The 16,526-nt window shown below is 52.4% G+C and overlaps 2 protein-coding genes across 5 annotated transcripts in view; one reads left to right on the forward strand and one right to left on the reverse strand.

Annotated features, from left to right (window-relative positions):
• Positions 1-645: 645 nt before the first annotated feature.
• Positions 646-4,200, reverse strand: nthl1 (nth-like DNA glycosylase 1). The gene is made up of 6 exons (XM_079729414.1): positions 3,764-4,200; positions 3,153-3,517; positions 2,736-2,906; positions 2,008-2,167; positions 1,639-1,744; positions 646-1,158 (listed from the first exon to the last, which is right to left on the reverse strand). The coding sequence occupies exons 1-6, from the start codon at positions 3,921-3,923 to the stop codon at positions 834-836; spliced, it is 1,287 nt and encodes a 428-aa protein (XP_079585540.1). The 5' UTR covers positions 3,924-4,200; the 3' UTR covers positions 646-833.
• A 67-nt stretch (positions 4,201-4,267) lies between these two features.
• Positions 4,268-16,526, forward strand: part of tsc2 (TSC complex subunit 2) — a 38,242-nt gene continuing 25,983 nt past the window's right edge. For 2 of the 4 annotated variants that reach the window (XM_079730681.1, XM_079730683.1), the window contains exons 1-16: positions 4,268-4,313; positions 6,224-6,402; positions 6,492-6,578; positions 8,438-8,548; positions 8,857-9,004; positions 9,238-9,355; positions 10,170-10,218; positions 10,334-10,459; positions 11,089-11,162; positions 11,514-11,640; positions 12,185-12,328; positions 12,940-13,077; positions 14,510-14,613; positions 15,390-15,471; positions 15,689-15,844; positions 16,391-16,507. In XM_079730681.1, the coding sequence (XP_079586807.1) occupies positions 6,268-6,402; positions 6,492-6,578; positions 8,438-8,548; positions 8,857-9,004; positions 9,238-9,355; positions 10,170-10,218; positions 10,334-10,459; positions 11,089-11,162; positions 11,514-11,640; positions 12,185-12,328; positions 12,940-13,077; positions 14,510-14,613; positions 15,390-15,471; positions 15,689-15,844; positions 16,391-16,507 (1,716 nt within the window). In that variant the 5' untranslated portion in view covers positions 4,268-4,313; positions 6,224-6,267. Of the gene's footprint in view, positions 4,314-6,223; positions 6,403-6,491; positions 6,579-8,437; positions 8,549-8,856; positions 9,005-9,237; positions 9,356-9,409; positions 9,420-10,169; positions 10,219-10,333; positions 10,460-11,088; positions 11,163-11,513; positions 11,641-12,184; positions 12,329-12,939; positions 13,078-14,509; positions 14,614-15,389; positions 15,472-15,688; positions 15,845-16,390; positions 16,508-16,526 lie in introns of those variants that run through there. The other 2 variants (XM_079730682.1, XM_079730684.1) reach the window with 2 other exon arrangements.

Here is a 16,526-nt window from a genome sequence, read left to right on the forward strand (position 1 = left end):
CGATCTAAAGGGGGGCCCTTCTAACCGATCAGAGGCGAGAATCCAAAACTTATCCTACGTAAAAAATATAGCCGCTCGGGAATAAATCCTCCGAATGTGCGTTGAGGCACCAGAGGGCGGGACTTTAGTTAAATGGGTTTAGCGGCGGGAGAGAGGGTGGGTCTTTCGACAGAATGATACCCGTTTCCTCTAAGTGTTTCGGATATTGCTTTGTTAAATTCTTTCTCAAACCTCAATATCTATTCTCCTTGTCTTCGTCGTTTTTGTTGTTCTCCTCCTTTCCTTATTCTTCTCGTTCCGGAGGCAGTTAACTGCCCTAAACAGACGTAGGCTACATGGGGCCGGAAATGGCGTTGCTGTAGACCGGGATAACCCGAGAGAGGACGACAAACCCGGGGACAAAACATTATTTAACCCCGGTTTTTTACCCTGCTTATTGGGGGGGAGGGAACGGTTTTAAAATGAATAATATCTTTGCCCTTATTGCACAATTCAAGTGTTTTTGGTCGTTTAATTAGTCAGTTTAAAGTGCTTAGTTGGTCGATTAAGTAGGCTTAACTCGGATGTTAATGATACCCCAATTATGTTGCATTCTCTTGAGTCCTTTTTGTGTGAAAGGGAACTATTTACATCAAGGAGTACAAAACCATTTATTGTCTGTTGAAAATTCTTAACAAAAGAGTGTGATGAATCTTTTAAAGTACACTAAATAGAAAACATAATTTTATCATCAAATAACAGTGATGAGTCAAAGCCAAGTAATCAGAACCTGAGGTGAAGAGCTAACGGTAAACATTTAGCGTATATATATATATATAGTCTGTGAGCTCATATCAGAGCACATTCCTCCCTCTCTGTCTCCTGGGGGGACAGGAGGGTGAAGGTGGGCTCAGTTTCCTCTCTTCCTGTTCAGCCTCCATCTTCACCCTGGAGCTGGGGGGTGGGGGTCGGTCAGGAGAGGTCCTGGAGGGTGTTGGTCCAGCCTGGGGCCTCTTGGTGGGGGGGGTCTTGGGGGGCGTGGTCCTCTTGGCCGGGGGGGGCTGGTGTGCAGAGGGGCAGCAGCTCTGGTTCAGACACTCGGAGCAGAGCGGCCGGAGCGGGCGACACTGCTGCTGGCCGAAGCCCACGAGGAGCCAGTTCACCTCCCCCCACAGCGCCCTGTGGGACAGGAACCAGTTAGACCAGTGCCTCACTGGTTACAGGTACCAGTTAGACCAGTTCACCTCCCCCCACAGCGCCCTGTGGGACAGGAACCAGTTAGACCAGTGCCTCACTGGTTACAGGTACCAGTTAGACCAGTTCACCTCCCCCCACAGCGCCCTGTGGGACAGGAACCAGTTAGACCAGTGCCTCACTGGTTACAGGTACCAGTTAGACAAGTGGATCTCACTGGTTACAGGTTATACCCCAGTTAGCTCAGACCAGTTGGCTCAGACCAGTTAACTGAAGGTCAGAAGGACTGCTTGGAGCACCAGGCTGCAGAATAATGACAACAATAATGAACGTAGAGGACATCAAATTAAAGTCAAGGTTAATTAATAGGCGCTGTCACCTAGGCAGCCAGTCCTCCAGGGTTAGGGTTAGGGTTAGGGTAACTAACCCTAACCCTAACCCTAACCCTAACCCTAACCCTGTCACCTAGGTAGCCAGTCCTCCAGGGCGGTGCGTGTTCGCTCTGGGGTCCGGGAGGGGGTCCTCAGCCAGCCGAGCCTGTTGGAGATACGGTGGACGTGTGTGTCCACACCTACACACACACACACACACACACACACACACACACACACACTTCACCAGTTTAACTCAAGAGTCCGTGCCTAAGCCGTGCGCTCACCCCGCTGTAACTAGCCGTCTACTTTGCCACCTCTAATTAGACGTTATGATGCGTTGTTCCATTGACATTCAGGGCTTCAGCAAACGCTTTAGTCCAAAGCAACATACAATCAGTGCGTAAGAGGGGTGTGGGTGTATGCAGAGCCGTGACTCTGCTCCCGGCGTCTCTGGAGGTACCTATGCCTGACACGCGGCCCCAGGCGATGCTCATGGCCAGGTGGGCCATCTTGGGCCCCACGCCGGGCAGTGCCACCAGCCCCTCCACGCTGTCCGGGATGTCCCCGCAGAAGTGCTGCTGCAGCACCAGGGAGGTCCTCCTCAGGTACCCCACCTTGGTCTGGTCAGGAGGGGTCAGAGGCCAGGGGGGTCAGAGGTCAGGGGGGTTAGAGGTCAGGAGGGGTCAGGACGACAGGAAGAGTGATGAAACAAGTATAGAATGAAGACATGCAAAAATAATAGAGCTTTGCTCTCAATGACAAAGGAACCAACCCCACACATGTGAAATTCAATTTGATCTTCTTTCAATTTGTCATTTATACATTATTTATTATTTCATAATTTATTTTTCTCTACTCTGAATAGAGGGACGCGAGGCTGCAGGGATGAGCGGAAACCAAGTGCAAGTATTACAATCGCTAGCCTAACCCATTCCCCGTGTAAAGCAGCGATAGCAGCTACTGTAGATGCTACACAATTAAGTACCTTGAATAAGTGCAATGTGCAAGTGCCAGGCACTTGGTTCTATGAACATCCTTACTGTACCGACAGCGATGTATTGTTGTTTTTCCTTCTTCTGACTAATGTACTTATTGTGAGTCGCTCTGGATAAAAGCGTCAGCCTGACCTTACCCAGACTAGCTGTAGCTGCAGCCTAACCCTAACCCTGACCCTGACCCTGGCCTTACCCTCCAGAAGCCCACCGGGTGGATGAGTCTCCCCAGCGTCTCGTCGTCGGTGCTCAGGATGCCCTCCACCGTGCAGCCGCGAGCCCGCAGCCTCGCCATGGCCGCCGCTGTCACCTCGTCCCGAGTCTGGCTGGAGAGCATCAGGGACACCAGCACCTGGAACCGCCTCACCTGGGGGCACGCACGCACACACGCACACACACACACACGCACGCACACACACACGCAGACAGACATACACGCAGACACACACCCGCCCACACACGCACATACACACACACACACACGCACGCTCATGCACACGCACACAGGAAGAAGACGAAGAAGAAGAGAATAATCGACGATAAGAGGGCAAGATGGTTTATTTCTGGCCGTGAGATGATAAAACTGTGTGTGTGTGTGGGGGGGGGGTCTTACCGGGGCGGGGGCCCCTGGTTCGTAGCATGTTTCCGCCCCCATGTGATCTACGGGCGCGTCTCGGCTCCTCCTCATCTCACGGATGTGGGCCAGCTGGATCCTCCAATCAGGAGGCTCCCAGCGCTCTGTCTCCACCTTTAACCCTGGGCCGCGCTCCTCGTACTCCACCTTTAACCCTGGGACGCGCTCCTCGTACTCCACCTTTAACCCTGGGACGCGCTCCTCGTACTCCACCTTTAACCCTGGGCCGCGCTCCTCGTACTCCACCTTTAACGGTTTCCGTCTGCGGGAGGAGGCCGGGGGCAGGGGGGCCGGCTCTGACTTTAGTGGTTCGAGGACGTGAGTAGAAGGGGCGGCACCGTCATCTGTATCGACAATAGTAGTCCTTAGATCTGTATGAAGTTATGGTGACGGAATCATCTTCTTAAACACGTCTTTCATTCTATTCAGGGACAGTGTTGAATATGTGTCACAGACTGGATCCAATAGAGCAACACAGATCATGTGTCTGTATTACGAGGTTATAAACGGACTGCATGATGGCCTAGAACGCAGGTCATCTTCTATGTCTTGAACAAACACGACATGATGCTTATTAACGGAGGAGTTACCTTCGCAGATGCTCGTCTCCTCCTCCTCCTCCTTCAATCCGACAGGAGGACCTGGGTTGGGAGGTTTATTTTTTAGTTTCGACCCCAGAGCAGACAGGCGTGTTCTTTGATTGACACTTCGAGTCATAACAGCGCCGTGGGTGAAGTAAGGAGAAGTCATGTTGAAGCACCAAGCAGGGATTCGATTTTGTTTTACAATCGATCAAACTCTTTAGAACCAGTAGACGGTCTTCAGTCTGGGACACCCAGGACACCTTCCTCACTCCTCAGGCTTCATGCTGCTGTGCCTCATGTCCTAACGCACCATGCTGCTCCTTTCGTGAAGGCCATCCATAAGCCCGCCGTTATTTAGCTGAATGTAGAAAGAAAGATGCTTTCAAACATCGATGCATCCACGATATAAAATCCAAATCTATGGAGCAACGCTAGGAGTTCAGAGCGTATTTAGTTCTTGGTTAGAACTACACATCCCAGAGAGCACCGCGACAAGGTGTTGTTGTCGGAAGTGGCCGCCAGTGTGCATCCGGTTGGAGCGGAGGACCGAGCAGTGGTAAATAATACTAAATACTATTATAATACTAGACTATCTACTATAATAATACTATGCTAAATACTATAGATCATTAATAGGGATGTTAGTACTCTGGTCTAACGCGAATGTCAACACATGTTACAGATGAACACTAAACCGACCCGCCTCTTAGGAACTCTGTTGGAGATGAGCTCTGACTGCTAGCAGGAGGCTAGTGATGCTAACGGAGAACTTAATGCTAATTCTACATACTGTCATTCAAACAGGTTGAGTGAAGTGTTCCTCACAGGTTAGTGTTCCTCACAGGTTAGTGTTCCTCACAGGTTGGTGTTCCTCACAGGTTACTGTTCCTCACAGATTAGTATTCCTCAGGTTAGTGTTCCTCAGATTAGTGTTCCTCAGGTTAGTGTTCCTCACAGGTTAGTGTTCCTCACAGGTTAGTGTTCCTCACAGGTTGGTGTTCCTCACAGGTTGGTGTTCCTCAGGTTAGTGTTCCTCAGGTTAGTGTTCCTCAGGTTAGTGTTCCTCTGGTTCTCCTCAGGTTAGTGTTCCCCAGGTTAGTGTTCCTCGGGTTCTCCTCAGGTTAGTGTTCCTCTGGTTCTCCTCAGGTTAGTGTTCCTCGGGTTCTCCTCAGGTTAGTGTTCCTCTGGTTCTCCTCAGGTTAGTGTTCCCCAGTTTAGTGTTCCTCTGGTTCTCCTCAGGTAAGTGTTCCCCAGGTTAGTGTTCCTCAGGTTAGTGTTCCTCGGGTTCTCCTCAGGTTAGTGTTCCTCTGGTTCTCCTCAGGTTAGTGTTCCTCTGGTTCTCCTCAGGTTAGTGTTGCCCAGGTTAGTGTTCCTCAGGTTAGTGTTCCTCTGGTTCTCCCCAGGTTAGTGTTCCTCAGGTTAGTGTTCCTCTGGTTCTCCTCAGGTTAGTGTTCCTCAGGTTAGTGTTCTCCAGTTTAGTGTTCCTCTGGTTCTCCTCAGGTTAGTGTTCCTCAGGTTAGTGTTCCTCAGGTTAGTGTTCCTCTGCTTCTCCTCGGGTTAGTGTTCCTCAGGTTATTGTTCCTCAGGTTAGTGTTCCTCTGGTTCTCCCCAGGTTAGTGTTCCTCAGGTTAGTCATCCTCTGGTTCTCCTCGGGTTAGTGTTCCTCAGGTTATTGTTCCTCAGGTTAGTGTTACTCTGGTTCTCCCCAGGTTAGTGTTCCTCGGGATCTCCTCAGGTTAGTGTTCCTCTGGTTCTCCTCGGGTTAGTGTTCCTCAGGTTAGTGTTCCTCAAGTTAGTGTTCCTCAGTTAATGTTCCTCTGGTTCTCCTCAGGTTAGTGTTCCTCAGGTTAGTGTTTCTCTGGTTCTCCTCGGGTTAGTGTTCCTCAGGTTATTGTTCCTCAGGTTAGTGTTCCTCTGGTTCTCCCCAGGTTAGTGTTCCTCTGGTTCTCCCCAGGTTAGTGTTCCTCGGGTTCTCCTCAGGTTAGTGTTCTTCTGGTTCTCCTCGGGTTAGTGTTCCTCAGTTAGGGTTCCTCAAGTTAGTGTTCCTCTGGTTATTGTTCCTCAGGTTAGTGTTCCTCTGGTTCTCCCCAGGTTAGTGTTCCTCGGGTTCTCCTCAGGTTAGTGTTCTTCTGGTTCTCCTCAGGTTGGTGTTCCTCAGGTTAGTGTTCCTCTGGTTCTCCTCAGGTTAGTGTTCCTCAGGTTAGTGTTCCCCAGTTAGGGTTCCTCAGGTTAGTGTTCCTCGGGTTCGCCTCAGTTTGTTCCTCTGGCTGTTCCTCACAGGTTCTCCTCAGACGGTTTCTTGCTCTGATGGTTCGATAGTCCAACTGGTTCTAACTGGTTCTGTGGTTCCATGCAGGACTATTTGAATATGAATCCTTGTCGTGCAACACATGCTTTAAGGTTGTTACACAGGGTTAGGTGAATGTTTAATATGTGACGGAGTAGATGAGTTCTGATTGGTTGTAGATAACGACAGACTGCAGGCAGCAGCCGCTCAGCCAGGAGGGGCCATGAACAAACAGCCCAGTAAGGAGAGCCTCAAAGACAAGGTGAAGGGGATCTTTGGCATCGGACCCCAGCGGCCCCCCACCAAACAGACTGACAACAAACCCTCTGAGTTCATTATCAACCACAACATCCTTAAGGTGAGTGACAGAGTGATCCCTGTGATGGACTCATGTAAACCACATCATGTAGGCTACAGAGGTCTTCAACAGCCTGTTCTGTTTCACAGGACCTGCATCCGGAATGTGGGATCGGGAATCGCATCAAGGTCATCCACCACGTGTGCGATCTGGCCAAATCCAAGAAGTTTGAGGAGGTGTGTGACCCGGTGGTCACCACCAGACAGACATACCGTCTGTCTGGTGGTGACGTAGTGTCTGTCTGGTGGTGACGTACCGTCTGTCTGATGGTGACGTACCATCTGTCTGATGGTGACGTACCGTCTGTCTGCTGGTGACGTACCGTCTGTGTGGTGGTGACGTACCGTCTGTCTGATGGTGACGTTCTGTCTGATGGTGACGTACCGTCTGTCTGATGGTGACGTACAGTCTGTGGTGGTGACGTACCGTCTGTCTGATGGTGACGTACCGTCTGTCTGGTGGTGACGTACCGTCTGTCTGATGGTGACGTAGCGTCTGTCTGATGGTGACGTACCGTCTGTCTGATGGTGACGTACCGTCTGTCTGATGGTGACGTACCGTCTGTCTGATGGTGACGTACCGTCTGTCTGATGGTGACGTAGCGTCTGTCTGATGGTGACGTAGCGTCTGTCTGATGGTGACGTACCGTCTGTCTGATGGTGATGTACCGTCTGTGGTGGTGACGTACCGTCTGTCTGATGGTGACGTACCGTCTGTCTGATGGTGACGTACCGTCTGTCTGATGGTGACGTACCGTCTGTCTGGTGGTGACGTAGCGTCTGTCTGGTGGTGACGTACCGTCTGTCTGGTGATGACGTACCGTCTGTCTGATGGTGACGTAGCGTCTGTCTGGTGATGACGTACCGTCTGTCTGATGGTGACGTACCGTCTGTCTGATGGTGACGTACCGTCTGTCTGATGGTGACGTAGCGTCTGTCTGCTGGTGACGTACCGTCTGTGTGGTGGTGACGTACCGTCTGTCTGATGGTGACGTTCTGTCTGATGGTGACGTACCGTCTGTCTGATGGTGACGTACAGTCTGTGGTGGTGACGTACCGTCTGTCTGATGGTGACGTACCGTCTGTCTGGTGGTGACGTACCGTCTGTCTGATGGTGACGTAGCGTCTGTCTGATGGTGACGTACCGTCTGTCTGATGGTGACGTACCGTCTGTCTGATGGTGACGTACCGTCTGTCTGATGGTGACGTACCGTCTGTCTGATGGTGATGTACCGTCTGTCTGATGGTGACGTAGCGTCTGTCTGATGGTGACGTAGCGTCTGTCTGATGGTGACGTACCGTCTGTCTGATGGTGATGTACCGTCTGTGGTGGTGACGTACCGTCTGTCTGATGGTGACGTACCGTCTGTCTGATGGTGACGTACCGTCTGTCTGATGGTGACGTACCGTCTGTCTGGTGGTGACGTAGCGTCTGTCTGGTGGTGACGTACCGTCTGTCTGGTGATGACGTACCGTCTGTCTGATGGTGACGTAGCGTCTGTCTGGTGATGACGTACCGTCTGTCTGATGGTGACGTACCGTCTGTCTGATGGTGACGTACCGTCTGTCTGATGGTGACGTAGCGTCTGTCTGATGGTGACGTAGCGTCTGTCTGATGGTGACGTACCGTCTGTCTGATGGTGATGTACCGTCTGTGGTGGTGACGTACCGTCTGTCTGATGGTGACGTACCGTCTGTCTTATGGTGACGTACCGTCTGTCTGGTGATGACGTACCGTCTGTCTGATGGTGACGTACCGTCTGTCTGGTGGTGACGTAGCGTCTGTCTGGTGGTGACGTACCGTCTGTCTGGTGGTGACGTACCGTCTGTCTGATGGTGACGTACCGTCTGTCTGATGGTGACGTACCGTCTGTCTGGTGGTGACGTAGCGTCTGTCTGGTGGTGACGTACCGTCTGTCTGGTGGTGACGTACCGTCTGTCTGGTGGTGACGTACCGTCTGTCTGGTGGTGACGTAGCGTCTGTCTGGTGATGACGTACCGTCTAGCCTGTTTTGTTCCACCTCTCTGCTCCTCAGTATGCGGTGGAGGCGGTCTGGAAGGCCGTGGAGGACATGTTGACTCCCGAGCAGCCGCCCGAGGCGCGCCACGCCGTCCTGCTGCTGCTCCGAGCCATCATCCAGGGACAGGCACGTACACACGCACCACCTAACCCTAACCCTAACACACGGACCACCTAACCCTAACCTCAGAGCCATCATCCGGGGACAGGCACGTACACACAGTCCTAAGATACACACACTGACAGCCTCTCTACAGCAAATCCCCAAGATACACACACCGATACTTAGTTTCAACACACCATTTACACTCAAGGGCAATTTAATGTCTCGCAATGTGCCTGCCCATCTAAGCTTAGGAGAGAGGAGGAAACCAGCAGGACACAGTGGAAACAATACTCAATAACCTAACCTACCTGGTGAATGTCTGTGTGCAGGGGGACAGGCTGGGCCCGCTCAGAGCCTACTACTTTAAGGTGATCAGAGACTACCAGCCGCCAAATGAGGAGCTGGCAGACCGCTTAGAGGTTTTCAAGGCCTTGACGGAGAATGGAAAAGATATCACGTATCTGGAGGAGGACATCGGTAAGACTTTGACCACTTTGATGTTTCTGCTACTGATCCCAGCTGAGGGCTGCCGTAGCTGGCAGGCAAATGAGTTAGTTCAAGCATCCCTGAAGAGCATTTTGTAATTCAGGGAAAGGTTTATCTCCCCACCAGAGTCCCACCAGATCTGTATCACACACCCCTTTCATAGAGCTTATGAAAGGGAGAGAACCAAGCTGTTCTCCTGTGACTGTTGTTCTCTCTTCTGCCAGCACGCTTTGTCCTCCTCTGGATGGACAATGGTCTGACTTCAGACTTCCTCAACGTGCTGGTCAACCTCGTGAAGTTCAACAGCTGCTACCTGGACCAGAACGTCTCCATCATGGTCCAGTAAGTCATTAGAACCTCCCTGTCATGGTCCAGTAGGTCATTAGAACCTCTCCATCATGGTCCAGTAGGTCATTAGAACCTCCCTGTCATGGTCCAGTAGGTCATTAGAACGTCTCCGTCATGGTCCAGTAGGTCATTAGAACGTCTCCGTCATGGTCCAGTAGGTCATTAGAACCTCCCTGTCATGGTCCAGTAGGTCATTAGAACGTCTCCGTCATGGTCCAGTAGGTCCTTAGAACCTGTCCATTATAGTCCAGTAGGTCATTAGAACCTGTCCATTATAGTCCAGTAGGTCATTAGAACGTCTCCATTATAGTCACGTAGGTCATTAGAACGTCTCCATTATAGCCCAGTAGGTCATTAGAACCTCCCTGTCATGGTCCAGTAGGTCATTAGAACGTCTCCGTCATGGTCCAGTAGGTCATTAGAACCTCTCCATTATAGTCCAGTAGGTCATTAGAACCTGTCCATTATAGTCCAGTAGGTCATTAGAACGTCTCCATTACAGTCCAGTAGGTCATTAGAACGTCTCCATTATAGTCCAGTAGGTCATTAGAACCTGTCCATTATAGTCCAGTAGGTCATTAGAACGTCTCCATTACAGTCCAGTAGGTCATTAGAACGTCTCCATTATAGTCATGTAGGTCATTAGAACCTCTCCATTATAGAGTCCAGTAGGTCATTAGAACCTCTCCGTCATGGTTCAGTAGGTCATTAGAACGTCTCCATTATAGAGTCCAGTAGGTCAACGAACACACAAGCGTATCTCTATCCACTCAACCTGATCTGCGTATCTGTTTCATTGTCTTTGTAGAAAGATCTGTCTGCTGTGCAATAGAACCACCTCCTCCACTGATATCGAGGTAGGGGTCAGAGACTGACCATCACCATGTCATGAAGAATGGATTTTAAAGTATTCATAATACAAAGCTCGGCTATGTCTGCTTTGTGTCATGTTGTTCCTGTGTCGGCCTACAGGTGGCGCTGCAGGTGCTGGATGCGGTGGTGTGCTACAACTGCCTGCCCTCGGACTCCCTCACGGTGTTCATCATCACGCTGTGCCGCACCGTCAACGTCAAGGAGTTCTGTGAGACCTGCTGGAAGGTGAGGAGGACATGAGGAGAGAGGAGTTTCATCCCCTGCTCACGGTCATCCCTCTAAGTGGCTGACAAAAGCCTCAGAAATAAGCCTAACCACTCACCTGTCCTCCTCTCACCTGTCCTCTCACCTGTCCTCCTCTCACCTGTCCTCCTCTCACCTGTCCTCTCACCTGTCCTCCTCTCACCTGTCCTCCTCTCACCTGTCCTCCTCTTACCTGTCCTCCTCTCACCTGTCCTCCTCTCACCTGTCCTCCAATCACCTGTCCTCCTCTTACCTGTCCTCTCACCTGTCCTCCAATCACCTGTCCTCCAATCACCTGTCCTCCTCTCACCTGTCCTCCAATCACCTGTCCTCCTCTTACCTGTCCTCTCACCTGTCCTCCAATCACCTGTCTTCCTCTCACCTGTCCTCCTCTCACCTGTCCTCCTCTCACCTGTCCTCCAATCACCTGTCCTCCTCTCACCTGTCCTCCTCTCACCTGTCCTCCTCTCACCTGTCCTCTCACCTGTCCTCCAATCACCTGTCCTCCTCTCACCTGTCCTCCTCTCACCTGTCCTCTCACCTGTCCTCCTCTCACCTGTCCTCTCACCTGTCCTCCTCTCACCTGTCCTCTCACCTGTCCTGTTCTGCAGCTGATGAGGAAGGTGTTGGGGACCCACCTGGGCCACAGCGCCATCTACACCATGTGTCGTATCATGGAGGAAAGGTACGTGTGTGTGTTAACTCCGGGTCTCTGCAGGGTGTGTGTGTGTTTGTGTGTGTGTGTGTGTTAACTCTGGCTCTCCGTAGGGTGTGTGTGTGTGTGTGTGTGTGTGTGTGTATGTGTGTTAACTCTGGCTCTCCGCAGGGTGGGTGTGTGTGTGTGTGTGTGTTAACTCTGGCTCTCCGCAGGGTGGGTGTGTGTGTGTGTGTGTGTGTGTGTGTGTGTGTGTGTTAACTCTGGCTCTCCGCAGGGTGGGTGTGTGTGTGTGTGTGTGTGTGTGTGTGTTAACTCTGGCTCTCCGTAGGGTGGGGGTGTGTGTGTGTGTGTGTGTGTGTTAACTCTGGCTCTCCGCAGGGTGTACGTGGAGGACGCGGCCCTGCTGCGGGGGGCGGTGTTCTTCGTGGGGATGGCCCTCTGGGGGGCCCACAGGCTGCCGGCCCTGAAGAACACGCCCACCCTGGTGCTGCCCTCCTTCTACAAGGTAGACGATGAACCTGGTGGTACACACACACACACACACACACACACACACACACACACACACACACACACACACACACACACACACACACACACACACACACACACACACACACACACACACACACACACACACACCCAACACACACACGCCCAGGCCACCCAACGTGGCCTGGGCGGCGTGTGGCTCAGGAGGAGGGGCGGGTCGGCTGGTAACCTGAAGGTCGCTGGTTCGATCCCCGGCTCCTCCTAGCGGAGTGTGGAGGTGTCCCTGAGCGAGACGCCCCCCCCTGACTGCTGCTGACCAGCTGGCTGTCTCCCTGCGTGGCTGACTCCGCCGTCGGGGGGGGAATGTGTGCATGAATGGGTGAATGTGCGGCAGTGTTTTAAAACGAGTGGCCACTGAGTAGAAAAGCGCTGTGTAAATACATTCCGTTCACGATTTAACACACTGATCACCAAGAATGGCGGTGGGTTGAATGGTCCAGAGGGGATGAGTCGATGTTAAAGCGCTGGGTGTCTGTGTGTCTGTGTGTCCGCCCCAGGCCATGTCGTGTGCCAACGAGGTGGTGTCCTACGAGATCGTCCTGTCCATCACCAGACTTATCAAGAAGTACGGCAAAGACCTGCAGGTGGTGACCTGGGACATCCTGCTGGGCATCATAGAGAGGCTACTGCAGCAAATACAGGTACAGATACTATAATACTACTACTACTACTACTACTACTACTACACTACCACTTCCTGCTGGGCATCATAGAGAGGCTACTGCAGCAAATACAGGTACAGATACTATAATACTACTACTACTACTACTACTACTACTACACTACCACTTCCTGCTGGGCATCATATAGTGACTGCTGCAGCAGATACAGGTACAGATACTATAATACTACTGTTAATATAACATGGTAAGGTGTGTCCCGCCCCAGACCATACAGTATAACATGTTAATATAACATGGTAAGGTGTGTCCCGCCCCCAGACCATACCGTATAACATGTTAATATAACATGTCAAGGTGTGTCCCGCCCCTAGACCATACTGTATTACATGTAAAATAACATGTTAAGGTGTGTCCCGCCCCTAGACCATACAGTATAACATGTTAATATAACATGTTAAGGTGTGTCCTGCCCCTTGACCATACAGTATAACATGTTAATATAACATGTTAAGGTGTGTCCCGCCCCAGACCATACAGTATAACATGTTAATATAACATGTGAAGGTGTGTCCCGCCCCCAGACCATACAGTATAACATGTTAGTATAACATGTTAAGGTGTGTCCCCAGACCATCGGCAGCGCTGAGCTGAAGGCGATCGTCTACGAGCTGCTGACCACCGTGGAGGAGCTGTACGAGCAGAACGGCTTCCACGGCTCCACCGAGAAGTTCTTCAGCCTGGTGGAGAAGTGTGCTGACAAGAGACCGGTGGGTTCCACCTGTCTCATAGTAGTACCATAACGATGTGTCTCCCTCCCTGTGGGTTAGGGTTAACCCTAACATAGTAGTACCATAACGATGTGTCTCCCTCCCTGTGGGTTAGGGTTAACCCTAACATAGTAGTACCATAACGATGTGTCTCCCTCCCTGTGGGTTAGGGTTAACCCTAACATAGTAGTACCATAACGATATGTCTCCCTCCCTGTGGGTTAGGGTTAACCCTCACCCTAACATAGTAGTACCATAACGATGTGTCTCCCTCCCTGTGGGTTAGGGTTAACCCTAACCCTAACATAGTAGTACCATAACGATGTGTCTCCCTCCCTGTGGGTTAGGGTTAACCCTAACCCTAACATAGTAGTACCATAACGATGTGTCTCCCTCCCTGTGGGTTAGGGTTAACCCTAACCCTAACATAGTAGTACCATAACGATGTGTCTCCCTCCCTGTGGGTTAGTGTTAACCCTAACATAGTAGTACCATAACGATATGTCTCCCTCCCTGTGGGTTAGGGTTAACCCTAACCCTAACATAGTAGTACCATAACGATGTGTCTCCCTCCCTGTGGGTTAGGGTTAACCCTAACCCTAACATAGTAGTACCATAACGATGTGTCTCCCTCCCTGTGGGTTAGGGTTAACCCTAACCCTAACCCTAACATAGTAGTACCATAACGATGTGTCTCCCTCCCTGTGGGTTAGGGTTAACCCTAACCCTAACATAGTAGTACCATAACGATGTGTCTCCCTCCCTGTGGGTTAGGGTTAACCCTAACCCTAACATAGTAGTACCATAACGATGTGTCTCCCTCCCTGTGGGTTAGGGTTAGGGTTAACCCTAGGGTTAACCCTAACCCTAACATAGTAGTACCATAACGATGTGTCTCCCTCCCTGTGGGTTAGGGTTAACCCTAACCCTAACATAGTAGTACCATAACGATGTGTCTCCCTCCCTGTGGGTTAGGGTTAGGGTTAACCCTAGGGTTAACCCTAACCCTAACATAGTAGTGCCATAACGATGTGTCTCCCTCCCTGTGGGTTAGGGTTAACCCTAACCCTAACATAGTAGTACCATAACGATGTGTCTCCCTCCCTGTGGGTTAGGGTTAACCCTAACCCTAACATAGTAGTACCATAACGATGTGTCTCCTTCCCTGTGGGTTAGGGTTAACCCTAACCCTAACATAGTAGTACCATAACGATGTGTCTCCCTCCCTGTGGGTTAGGGTTAGGGTTAACCCTAGGGTTAACCCTAACCCTAACATAGTAGTACCATAACGATATGTCTCCCTCCCTGTGGGTTAGGGTTAACCCTAACCCTAACATAGTAGTACCATAACGATGTGTCTCCCTCCCTGTGGGTTAGGGTTAACCCTAACCCTAACCCTAACATAGTAGTACCATAACGATGTGTCCCTCAGGACTCCTCGGTGCTGACCCTCATCTCCTACCGGGCTCAGTCAATCCAGCCGGCCAAGGACGGCTGGATCCAAAACCTCCACCGCCTCATGGACACCTTCTTTAAGTAGGACACACACACACACACACACACACACACACACACACACACACACACACACACACACACACACACACACACACACACACACACACACACACACACACACACGTACATTACCTCATTGCCAATCTGATCCTGGCTGTAATGTTTCTTTTGTGCTTTGTTCTCTCTCCCTCTCCCTGTCTCTGTCTCTGTCTCTCTCCCTGTCTCTGTCTCTCTCCCTCCCTCTCCCTGTCTCTGTCTCTCTCCCTCCCTCTCCCTGTCTCTGTCTCTCTCCCTCTCCCTGTCTCTGTCTCTCTCCCTCCCTCTCCCTGTCTCTGTCTCTCTCTCTCCCTCTCCCTGTCTCTGTCTCTCTCCCTCTCCCTGTCTCTGTCTCTCTCCCTCCCTCTCCCTGCCTCTGTCTCTGTCTCTCTCCCTCCCTCTCCCTGTCTCTGTCTCTGTCTCTCTCCCTCCCTCTCCCTGTCTCTGTCTCTCTCCCTCCCTCTCCCTGTCTCTGTCTCTGTCTCTCTCCCTCCCTCTCCCTGTCTCTGTCTCTGTTTCTGTCTCTCCCTCCCTCTCCCTGTCTCTGTCTCTCTCCCTCCCTCTCTCTGTCTCTGTCTCTCTCCCTCCCTCTCCCTGTCTCTGTCTCTGTCTCTCTCCCTCCCTCTCCCTGTCTCTGTCTCTGTCTCTCCCTCCCTCTCCCTGTCTCTGTCTCTCTCCCTCCCTCTCCCTGTCTCTGTCTCTGTCTCTCTCCCTCCCTCTCCCTCTCTCTCCCTCTCCCTCTCTCTGTCTCGCTGGAGGAACGAGAGCCGCAGTGGGATAAGGATCAAAGTGCTTCACATCCTCTCTTTTGTGCTGAGCACCAACCGGCAGCTCTACGAGGTGTTGACACACACACTATAACCCTGTCCCTCCTCCCAGACACTACACACACACTATAACCCTGTCTAACTAACCCTAACCCTAACCCTTATCTCACACTTAGAGACAGTTCTTCATAGCGTCAACACATTAAGGAACCTGAAGCCTCTGGTTCCCTAAGAGGAGCTGATCGAGGCGGTGGTCCTCCCCTCAATAACAGAACCTCCTCTGTTCCCAGGAGGAGCTGATCGAGGCGGTGGTCCTCCCCCAGCTCAGCGGCATCGCGGAGGACCGGGACCTGGCGGTGAGGAAGCAGGCCACCCAGCTGCTGGTGGATCTGGCCGAGGGCTGCAGCACGCACCACTTCAGCAGCCTGCTGGACGTCATCGAGAAGGTGGGGGAGGGGAGGAGGGGGAGGAGGGGGAGAGGGGAGGAGGGGAGGAGGGGAGGGGAGGAGGGGAGGGGGAGAGGGGAGGAGGAGAGGGGAGGAGGGGAGGAGGAGGGGAGGGGAGGGGGAGAGGGGAGGAGGAGAGGGGAGGAAGGGAGGAGGGGGAGAGGGGCAGGAGGGGAGGAGGAGAGGGGAGGGGAGGAGGGGAGGGGAGGAGGAGAGGAGGGGAGGGGAGCGGGAGGGGAGAGGAGGGGGAGAGAGGAGGGGAGGAGGAGGGGGGAGGAGGGGGAGAGGGGAGGAGGGGAGGAGGAGGAGAGGGGAGGAGGGGAGGAGGAGAGGGGAGGAGGGGGAGAGGGGAGGAGGGGAGGAGGGGGAGAGAGGAGGAGGGGGAGAGAGGGGGGAGAGAGGAGGGGGGAGGAGGAGGGGGAGAGGGGAGGAGGGGAGGAGGGGGAGAGGGGAGGAGGAGCAAGGGGAGAGGGCTCCCCCAAACAGGGAGGAGGAGCAGGGAGCCACGGGGAGAACCACTGGTCTCTAAAGGGAGTGTGGGTGCAGGTGTCCAGCCGGCCCCTGGTCCCGGGGCCCCTGGAGGTTCTGGATAGAGACCCCACGGCAGAGTCGCCTATGGAGGACATCAGGACGGCGGTCCTGGGCCTGCTCGAGATCCTCCAGGTGAGGACCAGACCCTCAG

The sequence above is a fragment of the Pollachius pollachius genome (genome assembly GCF_949987615.1).
Source record: "Pollachius pollachius genome assembly, chromosome: 2".
NCBI classification, from domain to species: Eukaryota; Metazoa; Chordata; class Actinopteri; order Gadiformes; family Gadidae; genus Pollachius; species Pollachius pollachius.

Coding starts and splice junctions, on each gene's coding strand:
- nthl1 (XM_079729414.1), bottom strand. CDS start 3,923: ATGACTTCTCCTTACTTCACCCACGGCGCTGTTATGACTCGAAGTGTC. Junction 2,168..2,735: donor ACCCGGTGGGCTTCTGGAGG/GTAAGGCCAGGG, acceptor CCTCCTGACCAG/ACCAAGGTGGGGTACCTGAG. Junction 1,745..2,007: donor GGGCCGCGTGTCAGGCATAG/GTACCTCCAGAG, acceptor GTGTGTGTGTAG/GTGTGGACACACACGTCCAC.